At 46.0% G+C, this 23,642-nt stretch overlaps 1 protein-coding gene across 1 annotated transcript in view; it reads right to left on the bottom strand.

Moving 5' to 3' along the window:
• The window catches only part of POU2F3 (POU class 2 homeobox 3), a 53,105-nt gene that overhangs the window by 23,463 nt on the left and 6,000 nt on the right, over positions 1 to 23,642 (bottom strand). The window contains exon 2 of the mRNA XM_048827150.2: positions 15,950 to 15,984. Within this exon, the coding sequence (XP_048683107.2) occupies positions 15,950 to 15,984 (35 nt within the window). The remainder of the gene's footprint in view (positions 1 to 15,949; positions 15,985 to 23,642) is intronic.

The raw sequence follows: 23,642 nt of genomic DNA on the forward strand, positions 1-23,642 counted from the left end.
GACTGCATGCGTGTCGCCACCCTCACCGCATATTACATATACTACACATTAGGCAAAATGGTATGTTATGGGAGGATCCACCTCAGGGTGCTGTGAATGATCACACATTTATTATGTAGCTTGAATTTAGACTGTAAGCTCTCCGAGACACAGACCTCTCCTAGTTATCTAGCTCACAATGCTGTTGCATCTCAGCAGCTCCCAATCATTAATAAATGTATCCTCATAACACTCCAGTTGAGGTAAAGTTGCATTATTATTCCGATTTAACAGATGGTGAACTGAGGAACAAGGAGTTGAAGGGGAAGATTTTAATTCCCTCCGTCACACTGAGTAGTACCTCACTCCACAGATGGTCTCACTGAAATCACTCACAGAGTAAAGTGCTACTAAACCTGAGTAAGGGTGTGACCTTGAGTGAGTTGGCTATGGTCACACAGGGAACTTGTGACAGAGACAGGAATCGAATACACAATGCCCAGGGTGCTGCTTTAACCACAAGACCACCCTTCATTTCTTGCCTGTTATGTGTTTATCTGTGAAGTACCTAGCACCCTTATGGGCACTATGAAGTAAAAATAATAATAAATAATAGCAACAATATTTATAGGTTTTCAGTTACCATTTCCCCATGTACTATCCTCAATTAACAGATGTCAAGATGTCAGGAACATAACATAAATTTAATGCAAATCCCCCACTCTAAAACTCTACATGTGGCAATATTACGTGTTGGTAGGAAGTTTAGGAGCAGGATTTGCAAAGGCTTTCAGCACAACGCAGCATTCAGAGTTAGGCCATTACTGAATGCTTTGGAAAAACCCCATCCTAAAAGGTACAGAAGTCAGGACATTTATGAGTTATAGTTTCCTTCTCAAACATAATGCACCCACATTGCACCTCTGTGTTATTTTTGTTTTATTAAGCCGGGCCTAATCTTACATTGCACGATCAAACCCACGCTGTTAATAGTTATGCCTTAATATGTAGCTATTCTTATGGGGCTGTGGGAATCAAAGCTTTAAATACACAACAGTTACACCTTAAAATGTGTCACCTGTAACTTTACATTAACACATTTTTGTATGGAATTTCTTTAGTGTTGTTTTGTTTTTGAACAGGGAAAAAATAAGGAAAAGAAGTTGTCCCCTCAAAGCAATGAATTACATACATCAGAACGAACATGTGTAGAACAGGGCAATACAAATGGGGAAGAGGCAGAAGGAAGGAAAGGAAAAAAAACAAAAAGGAAGGAGAAAAATAAACAAAAAAGAGCAAATGAAAAACGAACAGTTTGAATGAGTGCGTTGACTAAAATAGCTGCTCAGGCAGATGTGTTCAGATAAATTGTAATTGTGCGCATCATTAAATTAACGGGTGTTGTGTTTATTTCAGTGTACCGTATCCCCAGACACACAGAGGCTTGTGAGTGCCTTTATCTGGAGATGTGTATTTGCCAAGCACAGATTTGGCAAAGGATGAACTGCGGTCAGCCAGGATATTCTTTCCAATTGATTCTATGTTATTTTTTTGTCTTGGCCAATATTGCTCGGAGTTGGCCAAGCTGCTTTCTCCACCAAAATCCACAGACCTGCTAAGCTAGCGGTTTATAAAATGAAGCCATTTGAGTTGAATGAGCAGCAGGAGAGATTCGGAGAGACGTGTAGAAAACCGTACGCTGAAATATTACATTTTGATTTAAACCGTGTACTCATCACGGAACCCTGGCAACGCATTCTTTCCTGGCCTTCCCCTCTCCCCATTCATCCAAAATCCAGCTGCCATGAGCCAAGCTTATCTTCATTTCTTGCCCTGCTGCCCTGGTCTCTTTCCACAGTGCAGCACTGCCCTCCCCCCTCCACTCCCTTTCCTCTCTCAAATTCAGGCTCTCCATCTTCAAAGCTCTCCAGAACTCCACCCTGCCCACATCTTTGCTTTTCTCTCCTCTGCCCCCTTCCTGGGCGGTGTCCCTGACTCTCTCCTAAGGAATCCCTTGGGTCTATTTCACCCACTACAGACCTCTTCCATGCTACGCTGCACACTTGAAAGGGCTCCTCTGGTTCAGTCCTGCTCCCATTGAAGTCAGTGGCAAAACTCCCTCATTGATCTCAATGGGGCCAGGCCTGGTGCTTTAACATTCCCTGAGAGAGTCCTCATTCCAGGGACCATTCTGGCTGGGATGACCCTCCTCTGTTCTGTATAATGCCTCCTGAGCCCGAGAGCTGCCAGTCAGGGCTGGGACCATCTAAAGTGCCGTCTGCTGTGCAGTACTGATGTCCCCAGACCTATCATCCAGGCCGCGGGCAAAGAGGTGCCTGCTTGGCATCTGTGTAATGAGCTGTGAGAACCAGGGTTAGCCACCCCCACGCTGCAAGGCACCTCGCGCCGTGTCCCACATTAGAAGGAAATTATCTTGGCATCAGCAAGAACTTGTGACTGCAGATGGCCTAGACCCAGTTCGACAGTGTTCCTTGATTGGCTCAGGCTAGTTTTGGCATCCCTGGGAGGAATTCTGTCCCAACGCCAGAAGGAATTGGGACACAGCAACAGCAGCCAAAGGGGCTGTGTTAAATACATACAAGCAAAATAAGTAAAGCAAGATCAGCTCTACTGTACAATGTCATTTCTCTTTCTCCATTTCAGGGGCAGCCTAATGCTTAGAGGAGGGGGCTTGGAGCCAGTGTTCCTGGGACCTACTTCCAAATCTGCCACTAACTTCATTTATGGCCTTGGCGAAATCACTGTGGGACAAATTTTCCATGGAAGCGTGTTGCTTTAATTGGTCTGGCTGCCTGACTGGAGCCAATCCCGGGGCCTGATTTCCAAAGGTGCCAAATACATGCAGCTCCCACTGATTTCACAGGGAGTTCCGGCTGCCTGGCACCTCTGAAATATCAGGTCTATTGTCGGGCATCCCAAATTAGAGGCCTTGTTTGAAAACTGGCACCTGCCCCCTTTGTGCCTTGACTTGCCTTCTGAAAAATGGGTGTAGCACCCCCTCCTTTCCAGGGTGCCGAGAGGCCTTTAATTAATTAAACACTTGCCGATCTGTACAGATCTTCAGATAAAAGGCCCTAGAGAAATGCAAAGTTGTGTTATTACTGGTAACGATCATGTTAAGAGCCAGCAGAGCTATTTCTGTACATTTTGGTTTATCCAACTCAGGGCTTTAGAAAGAGCCTGACCCCTAGATAAGTGTCATCTCTGTCTCTGAGCTTAGCTTTTACTGTGCAAACAACTGGTATGTCCCTACAAACAACTTTCTAAAGCCAGGGCAGCCCACTACAAGCTTGGGAAATATTTACTCAAGGATTACAGGAGTCCACTTGGAGAAAGGAATTTGCATGCACTCTGCAAATTCACCTGCTGGTGAATGGAGAGTGATTGGACTCTTGCTTGTGTGTTTCTGTGTGTAGCAGCAGCTCCTGAAAAGCTGGGTCCTGCTCAGAGTACCTGGGACAGGAGTGGCAGTATAGAAAATACCCAGAAACTTAGCCTTCTCTGGGGCAGTCAGACTAGGTGCCACTGAATGGGTGTGGATAGAGTAAGAAGTAACTTGAAGCTTTCTGAAGGTTTAAGGGTTTGGTCAGTGGGATACTGGGTCTTCAGGTCAAAAAGGACCATACGTTGTTACCAGCTGTTTGGTGGGTCTCATTCCAGCCACAAGTGGACGATATGTCCACATCCCCCAAACCACTTCCACAGTTAATGTCCTTCTTGGCTGTCTCAGCAGAGGCACCAAGAAGAAAGAGGGGCCACCTAGACCAATGTCTAGACCACCTAGACCAGTTCTACAGTTCTGCCTCTCACACGCCAATGATGTTATAAATTAGATTCAGATTTCAAAAGAGCATTTGTCATTTGCTTTTGTGCCTCTGGTTCTGGCCAAGGGACCAATCAGAGGTGAGGAGTAGCTACCACCAGCTTCAGCAGATGGCTTGCACCCTGAAGGCAGAGACTTGGTGACTATGCTGGGAACAGCTGCAGTGAGAAAAGGCTACTCACTTGGGGATTCTAGCCTGGCTAAAAACCCTGCACCCATGACATGGATGGTCCAATTTTGAAGACTTGTTTGTGGCATGGGGAGTTTCAACAAACAACTTAAATTTGAGGGGCTGACACAGATCGTTGGAAGTTCACCATAAAGGACACCTTGAGCACAAGAGGATCAGCACTTTGTTGCATCCTGGTGGTTGAGCTTGGGCCAGAATCACTCGTGGGCAAGGATGAGCCATGTGATGACACATGGTGCCTCTTTGTCCTGTGCTTTCTCTCCAAGCAGAACACCCACAGATGTGTATGGGAGTGGTAGCAAGAAAGAATATGGAAGGAGTGAGCAGTAGGCACTCCACGGGCAGCCAGAAGGAGCAGCGAGACTCTCTTGTTGGGGGGGGTGAGGGGGGAGAAATGGGTTGAGAAAGAAGCAAAAAGGTGATTCTAGCACTTCTTCTACCAACATGAAAGACCAACAGTGGTTTGGCAAAAAGGTCCCTCTGCACACGTGACCTAGCCCAAACCCTGTCATGTATAGAAATGGAAAAGGACAATACCTAAAGCCAGATCTTTCTCTGGATCCTTTCCCCAGTGGGTTGCATTTTGTAGGAGAACCAGCAAACAGATACAGGTCAGTGCTAGATGCACAAGTGCAGGGAAAGGTGGGGGAAACTTCAAAGGGGAAGGGACAGCCTGGCGTTCAGCTCATATTCTGTCTGTTGATACAGATGTGGAGAGTACAGCTGGTTTCGAGCCAATGAGGTTCTTTTCCAAAGTGGTCCCAAGGGAGGCAAAGCAAAATTAAGACGGGGGTGATACTGCAGGGCAAGGAGAGAGAAGAGAAAGTGAAATCTGAGCTGACACCTGGAGGAAAGAGGGAAGCAGGATGCAAACTGACACCAGACAGGAGGGCAAATCAGGGAGGGGGATGGAAGTCTGGAGGGCCCAGTGAAACCTGAACTCAGCTGATACCTGCAGGAGAGCAAAGCAGGAACTGAAATGACATGTGGGGAGCACATGGTATTGGGCGGTGGAGGGGGAGGCAGATAAAGTGAAATGAAACAGGATGAGAACTGCTCCCTAAGGGAGGAAAGCGCAGGTCTAACAAAATTATTAATAATAAAATGCTTAGATCTTCTGACTCAGAGCCCTGCTATCTAACCAGATGAATCTCCTTCCTCCCATAAATCTCTTTGAAGGAGCAAAGTGCTCAATTCATTTCCCAGCTTTGCCACAGACTGTCTGTATAACCTTAGGCCTGATATTCATGACTGCCACTAGTTTCAATAAAAAGAAAAGGAGGACTTGTGGCATCTTACAGACTAACAAATTTATTTGAGCATAAGCTTCCGTGGTCTACAGCCCACTTCATCGGACGCATGCAGTGGAAAATACAGTAGGAAGAGGTATATACACACATAGCAAACATGAAACAATGGGTGTTGCCATACCCACTATAAGGAGAGTGATCAGTTAAGGTGAGCTTTTTTTTTTTTCTCCTGCTGGTAATAGCTCACCTTAACTGATCACTCTCCTTATAGTGGGTATGGCAACACCCATTGTTTCACCTTCTCTATGTGTGTATCTATCGATCTTCCAACTGTATTTTCCACTGCGTGCGTCCAATGAAGTGAGCTGTAGCTCACGAAAGCTTATGCTCAAATAAATGTGTTAGTTTCTAAGGTGCCACAAGTACTCCTCGTTCTTTTTGCAGATACAGACTAACACGGCTGCTACTCTGAAACTAGTTTCAATGGCAGCCATAGGTGCTCAGCACCTCTGAAAAAATCAGTCTCTCTGTGCTAGCCTCTCTCTGCTCCTGCTGATGTCATGGGATGTTTTACCATGGTCTTCCATTCGGAGCAGAGTTAGGCCAATGCTGAGTGCTTTGGAAAAGGCAACCCATCATAATAGCCTCAGTCAGCGAGGCCTAGTGGACAAGAGCATGGGACTGGGATTCAGGAGACCTGGGATCTATTCTCTGCCCTACCACTGTCCTGCTCGGTGACTTTGGGCAAGTCACTTCCCTTCCCCACGCCTTAGTTTCCCCATCTGTAAAATGGGGCTGGTGACACTGACCTCCCTTTGTAAAGTGCTTTGATATCTACTAATGAAAAGTGCTAAGTATGAGATTATTATTATTATTAGGTCTTATTACCCTTTGGTCACATCTCTTTAGCTGTCAGTGGATGCTACCCTTCCAATGCCACTTCTCCAAGCTATCACCTCCCTCCAGGCTCATCCATCCTGAAATCACGAGTGTATCATCAACATTGCAGGAGAGAATGTAAACCGACAGCAGAACTCCTAGTTATTCCCAGCCCCGGGTTTCCAGTGCATTCTGGTGCCGGAATGTCTGTAACCTACACTGTAATCTCCTTGGGCAGGGATATTCTTTATATTTGTACAGCATCAAACCCATCATTAGCACTAAACATATGACATCTTATCTGCAGGAATTGCCTACTCAGATGAAAGGAAACCAACATCACACTCCCTGATACTTCTATGCCCCTGCCACACTGCTGTGTCAATAGACCTTCCAACCCTAGATCAATTCAGTCTCCTGCCACCCCATCAATAAACCCTAAACTTGCCTTGAAAGGTCCCTTGGCTCCCTCTGCTGGGAGAAGGGGGAAACCGAGTCTCCTTTCTGTTCAGGGACCTATGTGTCACCCCTCTGCCAAGCAGATATTGGGGTCCCACAGGGCAGCTTCCCAGTGAATGAGAAATCAGTGATGTGGAGTCTGGTACATTCCTCATGTAACACAATATCAACAGAGTGGGTTATATATTTATATAGCCTAACACTATATACCACATTTACACGATCCATACCAGTCCTTGAACAGAGGTGGGCCAAAATGGCAATCAGGCAATCCCCTCTTCCAGAGCTCTCAGTGTACACCCCTGTGCCCTGTTCCCAGAAAGCAATTTTGTCCCAAGAATTGACTCTGGTCAGAAAGATTAAGTCAGAGAGAAAATTCTCTTGCTGTTTGAAACAGCTCCCCCAGCAGAGTCTCCATCACAAAATTAACAATACAGCATTTATTTAAAGACTGAACATTGCCTGCACACTAAGAGCTTGCAAGACTGTGTAAGAGCACTATCTGGGGACTCCCGCCACAACATATGCATGGAAAAACTCCCCCAAGTGTCCATGGGCTTTGGATCAGACCTTTTGCAGGTGTATCTGTTTGGCTTTGTGCTGTGCATCGAATTTCACCAAGCAAATTGAGTCCAAACACAGTTAGTTTGAGAAAGAAGCCATGTTTGCTGAATCACCCAGTTCCCTCACTGACACAGTTTGGGAAACATCCCACACCCTGGGGAGAAGGTTTATTGCTACCTGTTTCCTTGGATGTAAACCAGCGTTAGACTCAACCAAAAAGCCAAGCCAGACAGGCAAAGCAGGAGCTGCCTGCCTATCTCTTTCTCTCCTCACCCCATATATAAACTCACATGAAAAACTACATTGGAAGGATGTGTTCAGGTTGTGACATCAAGGGCTCAGAAGTTAGGAGATGCCAGAATTAAGGCTGCCCAAGAGAGGAGATTAGAAGCTTTAGATGGTGTGAGATTTGTCATCTCCAGAAATGATGAGCACCCAGAGCTCCAGATGAAGGCAGGAGCACAGAAGCTGTTAAAGTTAGCCCCAACATGTGTTTAGATCCAGATTTCTTCAGCTCCAGTTCAAAATCCTGAACAATGGACTAAGAGCTTAAGTAAAAACAAAAACAAAACCAACCATCCCTTCCCTCCAAAATCCCCACTGTCTGATTTTTCTTGGATACCTGTAACAGAGACACCATTTTAGGGGCTGACCAAATGCCCATTGAAGTCAATGGAAAGACTCCCACAGACTTCAAGGGCCACTGGATTAGTCTCTTAACATCTAGGTGGGACTGGACAAAAATGTCACATAATCTTGGCCCTCCAGTTTCAAACTGGAGTAAGTTATGGATGGAGCCTTGTGACGTTATTGACATAATCTGGGACCGTATAGATCATTGTTGCAACCAAGGTCCTGTAGTGGCACCAAATCTTGTACAAAGGGAGTAAAAGGAGGTGTCTAAGACAAGGTTATGGTTTGCTGGTTATGATTATGCTATGTGTGCATGCATCATTTTTGTATTTAAAGATGTAAGTATTGGCTCTATACTGTCTGTATTTCAAACTTATGCTCTGCTTCTGGGTGACACCCCAGACAAGTTGGTGTCAGCTCTGCCTAGCCTGCTTGATGGCCCATTAAGGACCATCAGCTGTACAACTGACCCATTGAGAGGAGGCAGACATGCCTTGGGACTCAGCAAGGTGTGCAGGGACCTGCCTATGGACACAACTCTGAGGTTTTTCCAGGCCATATGATGGACAGCTTGTCTTTGGGACAAAGAAAGAAACACCACATGGCAAGAGACTATAAAAGGCTGATGCCTCATCTCCATCTTGTCTTCAATCCTGCTTCCTACCTCTGGAGGGATTTTGCTACACAGAAGCATTGAACAAAGGACTGATAGACCCATCCCAGCTGGGGATGTTCTCCAGAGACTTGATTTGAACCTGCAGTTTATTCTATCACTGCTGCAAGCCTGAACCAAAAACTTTGCCATTACTCTATGTCATTGATTCCATGTAACCAATTCTAGCTCTCATCTGTATCTTTTTCCTTTTATGAATAAACCTTTAGATTTTAGATTCTAAAGGACTGGCAACAGCGTGATTTGTGGGTAAGATCTGATTTGTATATTGACCTGGGTCTGGGGCTTGGTCCTTTGGGATCGAGAGAACCTTTTTTCTTTTACTGCGGTATTGGTTTTCATAACCATCTGTCCCCATAACGAGTGGCACTGGTGATGATACCGGGAAACTGGAGTGTCTAAGGGAATTGCTTGTGTGACTTGTGGTTAGCCAGTGGGGTAAAACCAAAGTCTTCTCCATCTGGCTGGTTTGGTTTGCCTTGGTGTGCATAGAAACCCCAGCCTTGGGCTGTAACTGCCCTGCTTGAAGCAATTTGTCCTGAATTGGCACTCTCAGTTGGGTCCTGCCAGAACCAGCATCGTTACAAGCCTGAACAGAAAGAATCACAGAATATACAGATGAAACAACACTTGCCCTTGCTCTCATTGGGTTCGTCTGTACCAGAGAGGTATTTCAACTGTATATAACAATTATGGCTAACACAAACCAGCACATCTACATGTAACAATGCTGTTGGCTGGGCTGTCACTGGGATTGAACTCAGGTTCTAAAAGCACAAGCCTCTACCTAGTGAGATAAAGGACTTACTAATTCTGCACATGCTGTATGGGGGGACAGAGAGCCACGCTTTGTTAGCATGGGTTACTCACATCTGCTATTCATATATAGATAGCTGGTTGTTACCACACTGGACTGTACCATGTTAGCAGACATGACTAATGTCAACACCTACCACAGGTGCTGGAATTAGGCATGCTACCGCACCCCCTGTCTTGAAGTGGTTTCCATCACATACAGGGTTTGCAGTTTGATTCAACGACTCTCAGCACCCCCACTATCCAAATTGTTCCAGCACCCGTTTGCAACGGACTTCTATTGGGGAAGGATCAAACCTATTATGCCAGACATTTTGCTGTTGTGGGCTTTTTTCCTACTGTATATTATTTTGGCAAGGGTTTGTGTTTCTCTGGGAGATGAAGTAGTCAACCAACTAACTGTTACACAATAAAATGGGATGGAGAAATTAATGAAAGCATTGATGATGTATACCTGTCTGACAGTCTGATAAATAGAAGGCGTATACATGGAAAGTGATGACCTGATGTTTAATTCCCCCCTCTAGTCATTGCGAAGAAATCCTGCCTAGATGTGTTGGCCAGCACTGGGGAGTCTATGGGGAAACAGCCCATTGCTGAGTCTGCATTTCTGGTGTAAATCACTCAACGTAGTAGGCCCCAATCCTGCTCTGGGTCTGAGCCAAAGTCTAGTGAAATCAATGGCACTCTTTCCATTGACTTCAAGTGGCTTTAGATCCAGCACAATATTGTATTTTCACTGCCTATTTCTATCTCGAGGGAAATTTCCCTTATGACTAGTTCTGAGTCACTCAGGTGATCCCTTTGGCTCATGGAAGTTCCCTGCTGTCAGTTCTGGAGTCCACAGAGTCGGAGTCACAAGGCTTTTTTGTTTTTAGTGTGGTTTTCCAATGGAAGGCAACTGAGCATGTTAAGACACCATCAAAGGAGGGATTCATAGAATCATAGAATACCAGGGTTGGAAGAGACCTCAGGAGGTCATCTAGTCCAACCCTCTGCTCAAAGCAGGGCCAATCCCCAATTTTTGGCCCAGATCCCTAAATGGCCCCCTCAAGGATTGAACTCACCACCCTGGGTTTAGCAGGCCAAAGCTCAAACCATTGAGCTATCCCTCCCTCCATTGATCCACCCCAGCCCAGATGAGCCAAAGCCAACAAACAGATAATGGCCCACTCACACCTTCTCAGATGGAAACCACAAGGGCAAACCCTGAGGGGCAGAGTGTGCACCGGGAAAGGGGAAGGGGCAGAACAGCCTGTCCACCACCAAGGCAATGAATTTGCAAGTGATTATGGCCCTAAAAGCTGAAGAACATGAAACTCAGAGACAAGTGCATCACAGCTGCATGGATGCAAAATCTGCTCAGATCCCTAACGACAGCCCTGAGATAGCCACAGCCTCTTATGGCTTTCCCCTTCCCAATCCTATGGCTAGAGGCCAAAGCTAACCCATATATCTGCCGCCTCCCACATCTGTCTCTAGACCTCCTCCTCCTTTGGACTCTGAGGATCTGATCCAGAGTCCACAGAAGTCAGTGTAGGAGTCTTTCCCATTGACTTCAGTGAGCTTTGGAGAAGGCCCTACAGCATTTTAGGAGCTGGGATCTACGGTGTAAGAAGTACTGACTCCACCTGCCTCACCTGAGGGTTTTGACCTGGGACTCAGTTTCGGGAGGATTTCTCAATACGGTCTCCAAAAATCTCCAGACAATCAGAGGGTGCTGCAGGTGCCATGGCTGCAGATGCTAGGGCTGTCAATTAATCGCAGTTAACTCACGTGATTAACTCAAAAAAAGTAATCGCTACTAATCGCACTGTTAAACAATAGAATGCCAATTGAAACTTATTTAATATTTTTGATGTTTTTCTACATTTTCAAATATATTGATTTCTATTACAACACAGAATATAAAGTGTACAGGGCTCACTTTATCTTATTTTTATTACAAATATTTGCACTGTAAAAATGATAAAAGAAATAGTATTTTTCAGTTCACTTCATATAATTACTGTAGTGCTGTCTCTTTATCGTGAAAGTATAGCTTGCAAATGTAGATATTTTTGTTACATAACTGCACTCAAAAACAAAACCATGTAAAACTTTAGAGCCTAAAGTCCACTCAGCCCTACTTCTTGTTCAGCCAATCGCTAAGACAAATAACTTTGTTTACATTTATGGGAGATACTTCTGCCTGCTTCTTATTTACAATGTCACCTGAAAGTGAGAACAGGCGTTCGCGTGGCTCTTTTGTAGCTGGCGTTGTAAGGTATTTACATGCCAGATATGTTAAACATTCGTATGCCCCTTCATGCTTTGGCCACCATTCCAGAAGACATGCTTCAATGCTGATGATACTCGTTAAAAAAGTAATGTGTTAATCATGGACGGTGGGTGAAACTTCCCCTGGGGGAGGCGAGCTCCTTGTCCTGCCTCTTCTGCCCATGGCCCCGCCCACGCTCCATCCCTTCTCCGCCCCAGGCCCTGCCCCTGCTCCCGCCCACCGCTGATTCTCCACTCACCTCTTCACCCCTCCAGTAAAGACCTCCCTCCACTCACCTCCTCCCGCACCCACCTGCTGCTAGTCCACCTGCTGCGAGCCTCCTCACCTCCCCGCCTGCCACAAGACCCCCACCCACCTGCTGTGCAGCTGGCTAGCCCCTTGCCTCCTCACCCTGCTGATGCCCCCACTCCCCGCTGTGAGACCCTGCCCCCTTTTCACCTTAAAGCACTAAGAACATTCTCTAAGGGAATGGAACAGACAACAGCTATAGATCAATTGCCAGATGGATTCTCCTCGGCATGGCAGGGAATTTGACCAGTGTATATTGTATAGAGAGAGACATGGCTTTTCACGCTACCTGCGCCAAACTGAAGCCTAATCTCTCCTTTTGAAAAAGTTGGTCATTGACAGCCTGCATTAGGGCAGTAGTTTAATCACCTTTCTTACACAGAATTCCCGACAGACTCTTTTACGAAAGCTGGGTATGAATAAAATGACTAGATCAAGAATTTGGAAACTGTTTTTAACCCCAAATCATACATTTTCCTACAATATAAAAGCCAGCTGAAGGTGGCCAAAGGGAAAGGCTTCCTGGGAGTTGGCAAATGCCTGTTAAATGGCTTCATTACGATTTTAATGGCCCTTTAACAGTTTCAGTGATCTGCTACAAGGTCTCTGGAAGGCTTTTTCACCTGTGTAAAGTTATTCAGGGATCACCTCCTCTCTTCCCTGCCTGCCACTCACATCCTCACACACACATCCCGCCCCCATTCGCCACGGGGAGGGGGAGTGAGGTGGAGAGACGAGGCCGGCAGCTGTGGGGACCTCTGAAAGGGAAGGGGGGTATGGTGGAGGAGGAGAGAGAGGAAGAAGAGTTGGCGGATGTGATTGCAGAGCCATTGGCCATTATCTTTGAAAACTCATGGCGATCCGAGGAAGTCCCGGATGACAGGAAAAAGGCTAATGTAGTGCCCATCTTTAAAAAAGGGAAGGAGGAGGATCCTGGGAACTACAGGCTAGTCAGTCTCACCTCAGTCCCTGGAAAAATCATGGAGCAGCTTCTCAAGGAATCAATTCTGAAGCACTTAGAGGAGAGGAAAGTGATCAGGAACAGTCAGCATGGATTCACCAAAGGCAAGTCATGCCTGACTAATCTAATTGCCTTCTACGACGAGATAACTGGCTCTGTGGATGAGGGGAAAGCGGTGGACGTGTTATTCCTTTATTTTAGCAAAGCTTTTGACACAGTCTCCCACAGTATTCTTGCCAGCAAGTTGAAGTAGTTTGGGCTGGATGAATGGACTATAAGCTGGATAGAAACCTGGCTAGATAGTCGGGCTCAAAGGGTAGTGATCAATGGCTCCATATCTAGTTGGCAGCCGGTATCAAGGGAAGTGCCCCAAGGGTCGGTCCTGGGGCCGGTTTTGTTCAATATCTTCATAAATGATCTGGAGGATGGCATGGATTGCACCCTCAGCAAGTTTGCAAATGACACTAAACTGGGAGGAGAGGTAGATACGCGGGAGGGTAGGGATAGAATACAGAGGGACCTAGACAAATTGGAGGATTGGGCCAAAAGAAATCTGATGAGGTTCAACAAGGACAAGTGCAGAGTCCTGCAGTTAGGACGGAAGAACCCCATGCACCGCTACAGACTAGGGACCGAATGGCTCGGCAGCAGTTCTGCAGAAAAGGACCCAGGGGTTACAGTGGACAAGAAGCTGGATAGGAGTCAACAGTGTGCCCTTTTTGCCAAGAAGGCCAATGGCATTTTGGGATGTATAAGTAGGGGCATTGCCAGCAGATTGAGGGACGTGATGGTTCCCCTCTATTTGACTTTGGTGAGGCCTCATCTGGAGTACTGTGTCCAGTTTTGGGCCCCACACTACAAGAAGGATGTGGAAAAATTGGAAAGCGTCCAGCGGAGGGCAACAAAAATGATTAGGGGCCTGGAACACATGACTTATGAGGAGAGGCTGAGGGAGCTGGGATTGTTTAGTCTGTGGAAGAGAAGAATGAGGGGGGATTTGATAGCTGCTTTCAACTACCTGAAAGGGGGTTCCAAAGAGGATGGATCTAGACTGTTCTCAGTGGTAGCTGATGACAGAACAAGGAGTAATGGTCTCAAGTTGCAGTGGGGGAGGTTTAGGTTGGATATTAGGAAAAACTTTTTCACTAGGAGGGTGGTGAAACACTGGAATGCGTTACCTAGGGAGGTGGTGGAATCTCCTTCCTTAAGGTCAGGCTTGACAAAGCCCTGGCTGGGATGATTTAGTCGGGGATTGGTCCTGCTTTGAGCAGGGGGTTGGAATAGATGACCTCCTGAGCTCCCTTCCAACCCTGATATTCTATGGTTCTATGATAAGACTGAGAAGATAGCAGCAGCCCCTGGGAGCCTCGGGGAAGGGTCAGAGCAGGGAGGGGGGTCACCACAGCCCAGGTGTTGGGCGGCAGGGATGGCTGCACTCGGAGAGGCACCGCCTCCCCTTGCTTCTTATATCCACCGCACATGGCATTAATTAAGTTTGTGACTGAACTCCTTAGGGGAGAATTGTGTGTCTCCTGTTCTGTTTTACCTGCATTCTGCCATTTATTTTATGTTATAGCAGTCTTGGGTGATGACCCAGCACATGTTGGATGTTTTAAGAACACTTGCACCGCAGGCTTGACTAAACAGAAAGAAGGCACCAATGTGAGATTTCTCAAGATAGCTACGGCACTCGACCCAAGGTTTGAGAACCTGAAGTGCCTTCCAAAATCTGAGAGGGACGAGGTGTGGCGCATGCTTTCAGAGGTCTTAAAAGAGCAACACTCCAATGTGGAAACTACAGAACCTGAACCACCAAAAAAGAAAATCAACCTTCTGCTGGTGGCATCTGACTCAGATGATGAAAATGAACATGTGTCGGTCCACTCTGCTTTGGATCGTTATTGAGCAGAACCCATCATCAGCTTGGACGCATGTCCTCTGGAATGGTGGTTGAAGCATGAAGGGACATACGAATCTTTAGTGCATCTGGCACGTAAATATCTTGCGACGCCAGCTACATCAGTGCCACGAGAACACCTGTTTTCACTTTCAGGCGACATTGTGAACAAGAAGTGTGCAGCATTATCTCCTGCAAATTGTAACCAAACTTATTTGTCTAAGTGACTGGCTGAAGTAAGACTGAGTGGACTTCAACACTCTAAAGTTTGACATTGTTTTATTTTTGAATACAGTTTTTTGTGTGTACATAATTCTACATTTGTAAGTTCAATATTCATGACAAAGAGATTTCACTACAGTGCTCGTATTAGGTGAATTGAAAAATACTATTTCTTTTGTTTTTTACAGTGCAAATATTTGTAATAAAAATAAATATAAAGTGAGCACTGTACACTTCGTATTCTGTGTTGTAACTGAAATCTATATATTTGAAAAGGTAGAAAACATCAAAAAATATTTAAATAAATAGTATTTTATTATTGTTTAACAGCGCAATTAATTGCGCAATGAATTTTTTTAATCGCTTGACAGCCCTAGCAGATACCACAACCAGGAACCTAACTTTGAGTAGAACACAGTGGCAGGGAAGAGTCCAGGGAAGGCTGCAAAGGAGATGGTTCTTGAGACCCACTCATGTTCAGATGAATTCACTTATATCTGGAAACAGATCTTTTTAAAAATGTCAGGGCAGTCTATGTTTGTCGGATGTTCCTGCCCTCGGTTATCTTGCAAAGGGAAATCTGCAGGGGAATCTGCGGCTTTTCAGCTCCCCATCCCAGGAACATAGTGTTGACCCAGGCGCTGCCAGAACTCAAACCACCCTCACCATGCCTGTCCCTCGCACTTAGGCCCCGTGCACCCAGATACGTATCCTCTGGGTGGAGGGCGACAATGTCATACACAATAGAATGTCTGTGACTCCCTGGAGTCAAGGCTGGATTCTCCCACAGTGGAACAAAAATCCCTTTCATAGTGTGATTAAAAAAAAAAAGAAGTTCATATGGATTTAAACAAAATCTTAAATCAACAAATTGCCTATCGACTAGAAAGGCCAATACAGAGAAGCAGCATCAGTCATCCTGACCAACGAGGGACAGTTTCTGGGGACCCAACGAGATCAGCAAATGCAACGACCTGCCTCGCAAAAGGAGAGGAATGTTTGGTAGATCTTACCTGTCTGTTAAAGTCCAGCCCATTTCGTTCATTTCCTACAACGAGAAGAATAAGAATGAATCTTGGTGTTGCTATAGAGACTAGAGACCCCACCAGGCCTCACTGTGCTCGGCCCTGTACAAACATACATGAAGCCCCGCTCCTTTCCCCGACAAGCATACAGTTCAGTGCAGGGCAAGAGGCAACAAGTGAGTGTGGCAAACAAAGGCAGGGAGATGGGCGGGGGGCAGGATGGAAGCAATGAAAATAAGATCATGCGGTTACAAAGGTGGGTGTTGCGCAACTCGGTGGTTCCCGAAGGTACCAAGTCTTTACTGAAATGAATAGAACCAGTTCTCCCCGGGTGATGCTCCCACTGCACTGTCACAGGGGAGCTCAACAGAGGTGGGGCTTGGGAGCAAGCAGCCTCCTTAGAGATTACCGAGGGAGGGTGTTCCCTAATCCCTGGCTGTCCAGCAACTAGGAAGCAAGTGCAGAGAAGCTGTGGGAGAGGCTGGCAAACAGGTGATGAGGCTGTTCACCTGCCATTCTTGAGGGAATTTGTGGCACTGAGTAATTATAGGAGATCTAAGGGAATGGAAGGTGCTGTGGGGTTGTGCTAAAAAGGCAACTCCTTGATTCATGGGCAGGTAGGCAAAACCAAGGGGAATCAGGCAGGATCCAACCCGAAGACACAGCACAGGCCCTCACTCATTTCCCTTGGATGATCAACATATTACTCGCCTCCCCTCACCTCCGGCCCCCAAATCCCTGAGTTCACTGGAATCTGGAATCCAAACCTGGACCTGAATTTTCAGCCAGTCTCTACAATGGCTTGAGCCAAACCTCCCAGATCAGAATCCCAAACTTTAGAGAGTTCAGATCCTGGATCCAAATTTTCCAACAAAGGCTCATGTCTCATAGGTGCTGCCATTCTCAGCATCACACCTTCCTCCTTCTGCTCTTTCCCGCCAAACACAGGCAGCTGGGTCTGCCTGGCCGTTATCCATCCCTTTCTGTTCTGCTCCTTCAAGGTCTTTAAGGCTCTTGGACTCAGTTATCTCACTATAAAAGACACTAGCTGGGAGGGGGTTAGTTTGTACAAAACATCTGGGCTGGGGTTTTCAAAAGGAGCCTAAGGGGATTAGGCACCCAATGGGAATGTCAATTAGCATTGGGTGCCTAACTCCTTTTGGCTCCTTTCGAAACAAATCTGAGGGTAGGCAAAAACAAACACCTTTCTTCCATTTATTTAAGCCAATGATTTCCCAAGAACTAATATAAATCAATGTTTCTATCTAGTTTCGATGTACACAGGCTTACATGATTGTAGTATCCTCTTTAATCTCACTAGAGGAACATGCTGCACAAGCAGTAAGGATCCTTGTTTGAAAGCTAATCTTGCCCCGCATTAGGCACCCAGAAAGAAACCACATGAACGAGTCAGATCCTCAACTGCTGTAAAACACCGCTCCATCAGCTTCAGCGGTGCTCCCCTGGTTCAGATAAGCTCAGAACCTGGCTCTTGGTGCTCTGCCAGATTCAGAAGGAACCTAAACCTCCCAAGCCTGGAGTTCTGCTCTGAAGCTGGAACCTTTCATTTCCAAGCAAGGTCTGAACTGGCAGAGTGAGTCCAGCCCTCTTTAATCACGAGGGTGTGTGGCAATCTGGGAAAGCTCCCGGTACTGAAATGAGGGGATGTCGTGCTTTGAGAACATCTCCCCCAACCCTCAGAGTACTTCCCCCAACTCCCACTTTGAGGGTGCTCAGGTTGGAAGGAATAATCATGGTCAGCTATCAATAACACTTCAGGCAAAGAGCCAACTCCTCTCCCTGGTTCACCTGGCAGCCAGCAGGTATGTGGCTGCTTTGCATAATGCTGGCACCAACTCTGGTGCGAGTTTGCCTGGGGAGGTTTCTCTAGGGATGGGAGGGGAGAGCAGCAGCAGGGTTCCGGATGGATTTTTTGCCGGGAGTGTTTTGTTTACAACTGAAAAGGCAAACAGTTCACAACCAATGCAGCCCCTGTTCGGATCCCCGCTGTCAGAATCACAACCAGCGCAACCCCTGTTTGGATCCCCAGTGTCACCAACACAACCAGTGCAAAAATATGTAGGAATGACAGAATAGATCATGCTGGTGGGGGAGTGGCCCTATATGTGAAAGAAAGCATAGAGTCAAATATAGTAAAAATCGTACATGAATTAAACAGTACGATAGACTCTCTAGGGATAGAAATTTCCCACTTGAATAAGAAGAGTGTAGCAGTAGGAATATACAATGGCGATGGTGACTGTGAAAAACTGAAGGAGAAGAGAGGGGCTACAAAAACAGAAAACCCAATTACAAGGGAGGATTTCAACTATGTTGTCTATGAGCATGTCACCTCAGGATGTGATAAAGAGAGAACATTTCTAGACACCAATAATGGCTGCTTCTTAGAACAGCTTTCCCTGGAATCCATAAGGGGAGAGGCAATTCTTGATTTAGTCCTAAGTGACGCACAGTGTCTGGTCCAAGAGGTGAATATAGCTGAACTGCTCGGTAATATCAACCATGATGTAATTAAATTTAACATCCTTGTAGGGGGGAAAATACCAAAGAAATCCACCACAGTAGCATTTAACTTCCTTTTAATTTACATGTTATTAGGCTCCTCACTTTTGTGTAGTTCAAAAACGGGAACAATCACAAGAGAGAAATGGCTGCAAGCCGTATGGAAACTTTTAAAAGACACGATAATACAGACTAACTATACGTATACCCCAAACAATAATTTTCTTTAAAAAATAAGACAAAAAATTCCATCCTGGCTAAACAACAGAGTAAAGGAAACAGAGACAAAAAGGCATCCTTTAAAAATTGGAAGTCAAAACCTGCTAAGGAAAATAGAAAGGAACTTAAACTCTGGCAAGTCAAGTGTAAAAGTATCATCAGGCAGGCCAAAAAAGAATTTGAAGAGCAACTAGCACAAGACACAAAAACTAACAGCAATTTTGTTAAGTACATCAGAAGCAGGAAGCCTGCCAAACAATCAGTGGGGCCCCTGGACAATTGAGGCGCTAAAGGAAGACAAGGCTATTGTGGAGAAGCTAAACAAATTCTTTGCATCGGTCTTCATGGCTGAGGATGTGAGGGAGATTCCCACACCTGAGCCATTCTTTTTTGGTGGCAAATCTGAGGAACTGTCCCAGACTGAGGTATCAGTAGAGGAAGTTTTGGAACAAATTGATAAATTAAACAGAAATAAGTCACCAGGACCAGATGGTATTCACTTAAGAGTTCTGAAGGAACTCAAAGATGAAATTGCAGAACTACTAACTGTGGTACGTAACCTATTGCTTGGATCAACCTCTGTACCAGATGATTTGAGGATAGCTAATGTGACACCAATTTTTAAAAAAAGGTTCTACAGGCAATCCTGGCAATTACAGGCCGGTAAGGCTAACTTCAGTACCAGACAAACTAGTTAAAACTATATTAAAGAACAGAATGACCAGAACACACAGATATGATGGGGAAGAGTCAGCATGGCTTTTGTAAAGAGAAACCATGCCTCACCAATCTACTAGAATTTTTTGAGGGTGTCAACAAGCATAGGACAAGGGTGAGCCATTGGCTACAGTGGCACTGGCCACTGTTGGAAGACAGGATACTGGGCTTCCCTTGGGGTGGCTGGGTTGCATCCCTTTGCATTTTAGCTTCTCATGTGAGGCAGTGGGGGGAAATTCTGTTGCTGTTTCCCTGTTAAAGCACAAGATCTATTACTGCTAACTCCTTGGGTTAGTTTGTCTTCTCTCCCTTCTCCCCTCATGATGAAGAAGCTGGGTCAGGCCTATGATATGGCTAGCGGGCAGGGATGTTTCATTTGCAGAATTTCTCTGTCTCTTAAACTTCCTGTTTGTGACAAATAGAGAAGTAGAGGAGGCAGGCAGCCAGCTCGGAGGCAGGCAGCCAGCTCTCGCGGCAATGGAGAGAGAAGGAATCAAGAGTCAAGAAAACACAAGCTACAGTTACCTCATGACACAACAATCGGTCTTACGACATCTTCTGAGACCATGCGCTAGTTACCTGCAGGGGGCATCAGTTTGCCAAGAAAGCTATCTATTGTCCACATACTGATTACACGATCAGGGTTGTAGACAGAATGCTTCCCCCAAAACCAAAATTAATTCACCCTACATTTTGAATGAGCTGCACAGAATGGAAGGGAATTTGGTCACTAGGAAATTTCAGATTTGGACTGCACACAGAGGGCAAGTTAAATCTTTACAAGGAGGGGCTGGGCAATTCACAGGGGGGGGGGGGAAGAGATTTTCCATGTGCTGCTTTGGAGAATTACATTCTGTGCAGTTGAACAATGAAAGAGGAATAATGCCAAGGAAGGAACAATGCCAGACAGACATTAAGTATGCTAGCTGCAATTATTATCCAGTAAAATGGCGTGGCAGCATCACACAGGGGGCAGTGGGAAGAAAATTATTGCAGTGGGATGATTTATAAATTGGAAACAAATTGTTAGGAAATTGGCTTGCTCACATTGATTGTCTAGTGTCATGATTGTTGCTCCCATCAGCTCCATCATGTTGACTATCATATGATATTCAATGCTCACTCAGCAGTGGGGAAGGAAAAGCCCCCAGCAGCAGTCATTAGAGTTATAAATGGCATTCTAAAGGAGCAAAACCTCTTAGCTGCATTGAAATGGACTCTTATATTAAGGATCCAGTTAAAAGTAATTGAACAAATAGAACGGTACAAATGAATTTAATGATCAAAATGAAATGAATTGGGTAGTGACATTGTTTGCCTTTGCATCTCACTCAGCTTGGACCATTCATAGAGTTTAAGGCTGGAAGCGACCATCATCTAATCTGAATGCCTGAATAGGCAGGAGATTTTACCCAGTGATTCCTGCATCCAGACCATCAACTTGTGGCTGAGCCAATACCGTCACCTAGCTGCCATACTCATGTTCATCTGTAGATCTCAAAGCACTTTACAGTGGAGGAGGTCAGCAGCATTATCCCTATTTTACAGATAGGCATACTGAGGCACCAGGCAGTGACCGGATTTGCCCAAATTCAGCCAACAATCCAGTGGCAGAGCTGGGACAGACCCAGATCTGCTGCACTTCAGCCCATTATGCTATACATGAAGCCACATTGCCTCCCCTAGAGCATAGCTCTAAGTCAAGACAATGAAGTGCTGAGACAACAGTCTCCCGGGTCACTGCCTGCTGCTAGTCATTTTCACTTTCCTGTTCTCATGCATGAGAACAAAGGGGCTATGTTTGAATTGCATACACACAAGGGAATGGCTTGTTTAAACAAACAAAAATGCATGGAAACATTTCTATACATATTCCATTTTTGTAAAAGTTCATTTATTTATAATCAACATATGGGGCCAAATTTGACCCAACCATCCCTTGAACATACATTGTAAGCTCACTGGGGAAGAGGTGACCTATTACTATGCCTTTGTACAGAGCTTGGCACAATGGGGCCCAGGTCTTGATGTCTCTGGATGATAGCAGAATACACATAAGTAACCGTACTAATGGTTGGAAACGGATGTCATACAGTACAGCTATATCAGTGATAACAATGTCAATCAGGGATGTTACATTATTTTATGGTTATTTATTAGGTGTATTGTGGCAATGCCTAGGACCCTGGTCCTGGACCAGGAGCTCCTCATGCAAGGTGCTGTACAATCACAGAGCAAAAAGATGGTCCAGTTTTACTAGTCCGTTGCTAAACATAAAGGGACAGATCCTCAGTTGGTGTAAATCACCTTACCTCCAGTTACTTCAATTAATAGCCCAGATCCTCTCCTCCTGTACTACTGCTGTGCACCACTCAGGTGCTCCTAAATGGCCGAATCTGGGCCTAAATGGCCAGCAGAGAGCATCCTCAGTGTAGGGGAGAAATCAGCTGGCATCAAGTGGTATCGTTTGCTCTTACACCAACTGTCCCACACACATCATGGCGGCATGCTGGATGGAGTTTGCCTGGGTTATACAATTTACAGCTGGCATATGATCCCTTAGAGATCACACCCCGGTGGTGTAAGTTAGAACAGTGGCTAAGATGCTCTAAATTAAGATGGGGGGCGGGGCTAGAGCAAACATGTCAGGAAAAGCAGGGAGGCATAAGTTGCCACTTAACAGCCCCCTTTCAACCCCTGCCTTTGCCAGGCATATCTCCGTGCAAAAGGCAACCTGGGCCACAGTTTCCAGAGCCCGCACGATTAGTTTACTGTGTGGTTGGCGCACAGAGTAGCTAGCTCTCAAAAACCACACTGGAGTCAGGAAAGAAACACCCCCTCGCGCCTCTCTCTTGCTTTTGGGAATGTGGATGCCTTGCTTATGAATAATCTTATTGACTGGAGTGCTTAGCAGTCAGACTGGCATCAGCCACTCCCCATTTATGGTCTGTCTGTTGAAGTGCCTTTAAAGCTTCCTCCTTTACATGACCAGTTAACCCAGTGCATGGAGATGTGCTCAGGAGCAAGGCCACAGGGTGACAAGGAGCGGGAGAGACAGATGCTTCCTTCCCACATTATCCAGGCTGAAGGAGTCCTCCAGGGAAGAGAGGAGGGCAGAGGGGTGAGCAGAGAGTGGGTAGGGATAGGCTATGGGAGAAGGAGAGAGAGGAGAAGGTGAGTGAGATAACAGGGAGGAGCAGGATAAATGAGGGCCAGCATAGGCTGAGCAAGGGGAGTGAGACACCAGAGTGAGGTAGGTACATTCGATACTGCAGCCACTACTACAGGGGGGAGGACTTGTGGCACCTTAGAGACTAACCAATTTATTTGAGTATGAGCTTTCGTGAGCTACAGCTCACTGCATCGGATGCATCGGATGCTGTAGCTCACGAAAGCTCATGCTCAAATAAATTGGTTAGTCTCTAAGGTGCCACAAGTACTCCTTTTCTTTTTGCGAATACAGACTAACACGGCTGTTACTCTGAAACCTACTACAGGGGGGCCATGCTGCACTTACATCACCACATCCCTGGTTGGAATCGCCCCCTCTTCAAGGTTAGATTTAAGCAATATTTCTGGGGGGAATCCATAGGATTCTTGAGGAAGCCGGGCAGGGCTTCAGGTGTCAATTAACAAACGATCTAATGGCCAATGCTGGAGTCTGGCTGGTCTCCATGGGAGAGATGCTACAGGTGCGAATTCCAATCAAGTGACGTAACTGGTGCAAACACCCCCTCTCACCCCAGCTTTTCCCAGTGCTGAGAGTGGCCTGTTTTGGTGGAGGTGAACCCATTTAGGTTAAAAACTGATTTAAGTTAAACCCGTGTACCTCTCCTGTGTAGACAAACGCCTTGGAGAACTTTTGTCTCCACATCCCTCACCTGCCAGATGGACCCACAATTTCTACACGAGGGGAGGAGGCAGGTGGATGTGGAGGGACACAGGCGGGTTCCAGAAGGAACCCCCCCGCCCTCCGAGCAGACTTGTTCCCATGGGCAGCGTTTCAGTTTGCAGGCGTGGGGAGAGGGGTCCGGAAGAAGAGGCAAGCAGGCCCACCCTTCCAAAAGATCCCTGCTCTTCCGAGAGCACAGGGTGCGCTCGCCCCCCTCTGAGAACGTCCTGATTAGAATAAAATCAGCCTTTGTCCCCCATCCCCCGCTTTTGTCCTCTCCCTCCTGAGGATGTAAAACCCCCTAATCACCTTCATTTGAATTTCAAATAA

Source organism: Caretta caretta, chromosome 22 (assembly GCF_965140235.1).
Source record: "Caretta caretta isolate rCarCar2 chromosome 22, rCarCar1.hap1, whole genome shotgun sequence".
Lineage (NCBI taxonomy): Eukaryota > Metazoa > Chordata > Testudines > Cheloniidae > Caretta > Caretta caretta.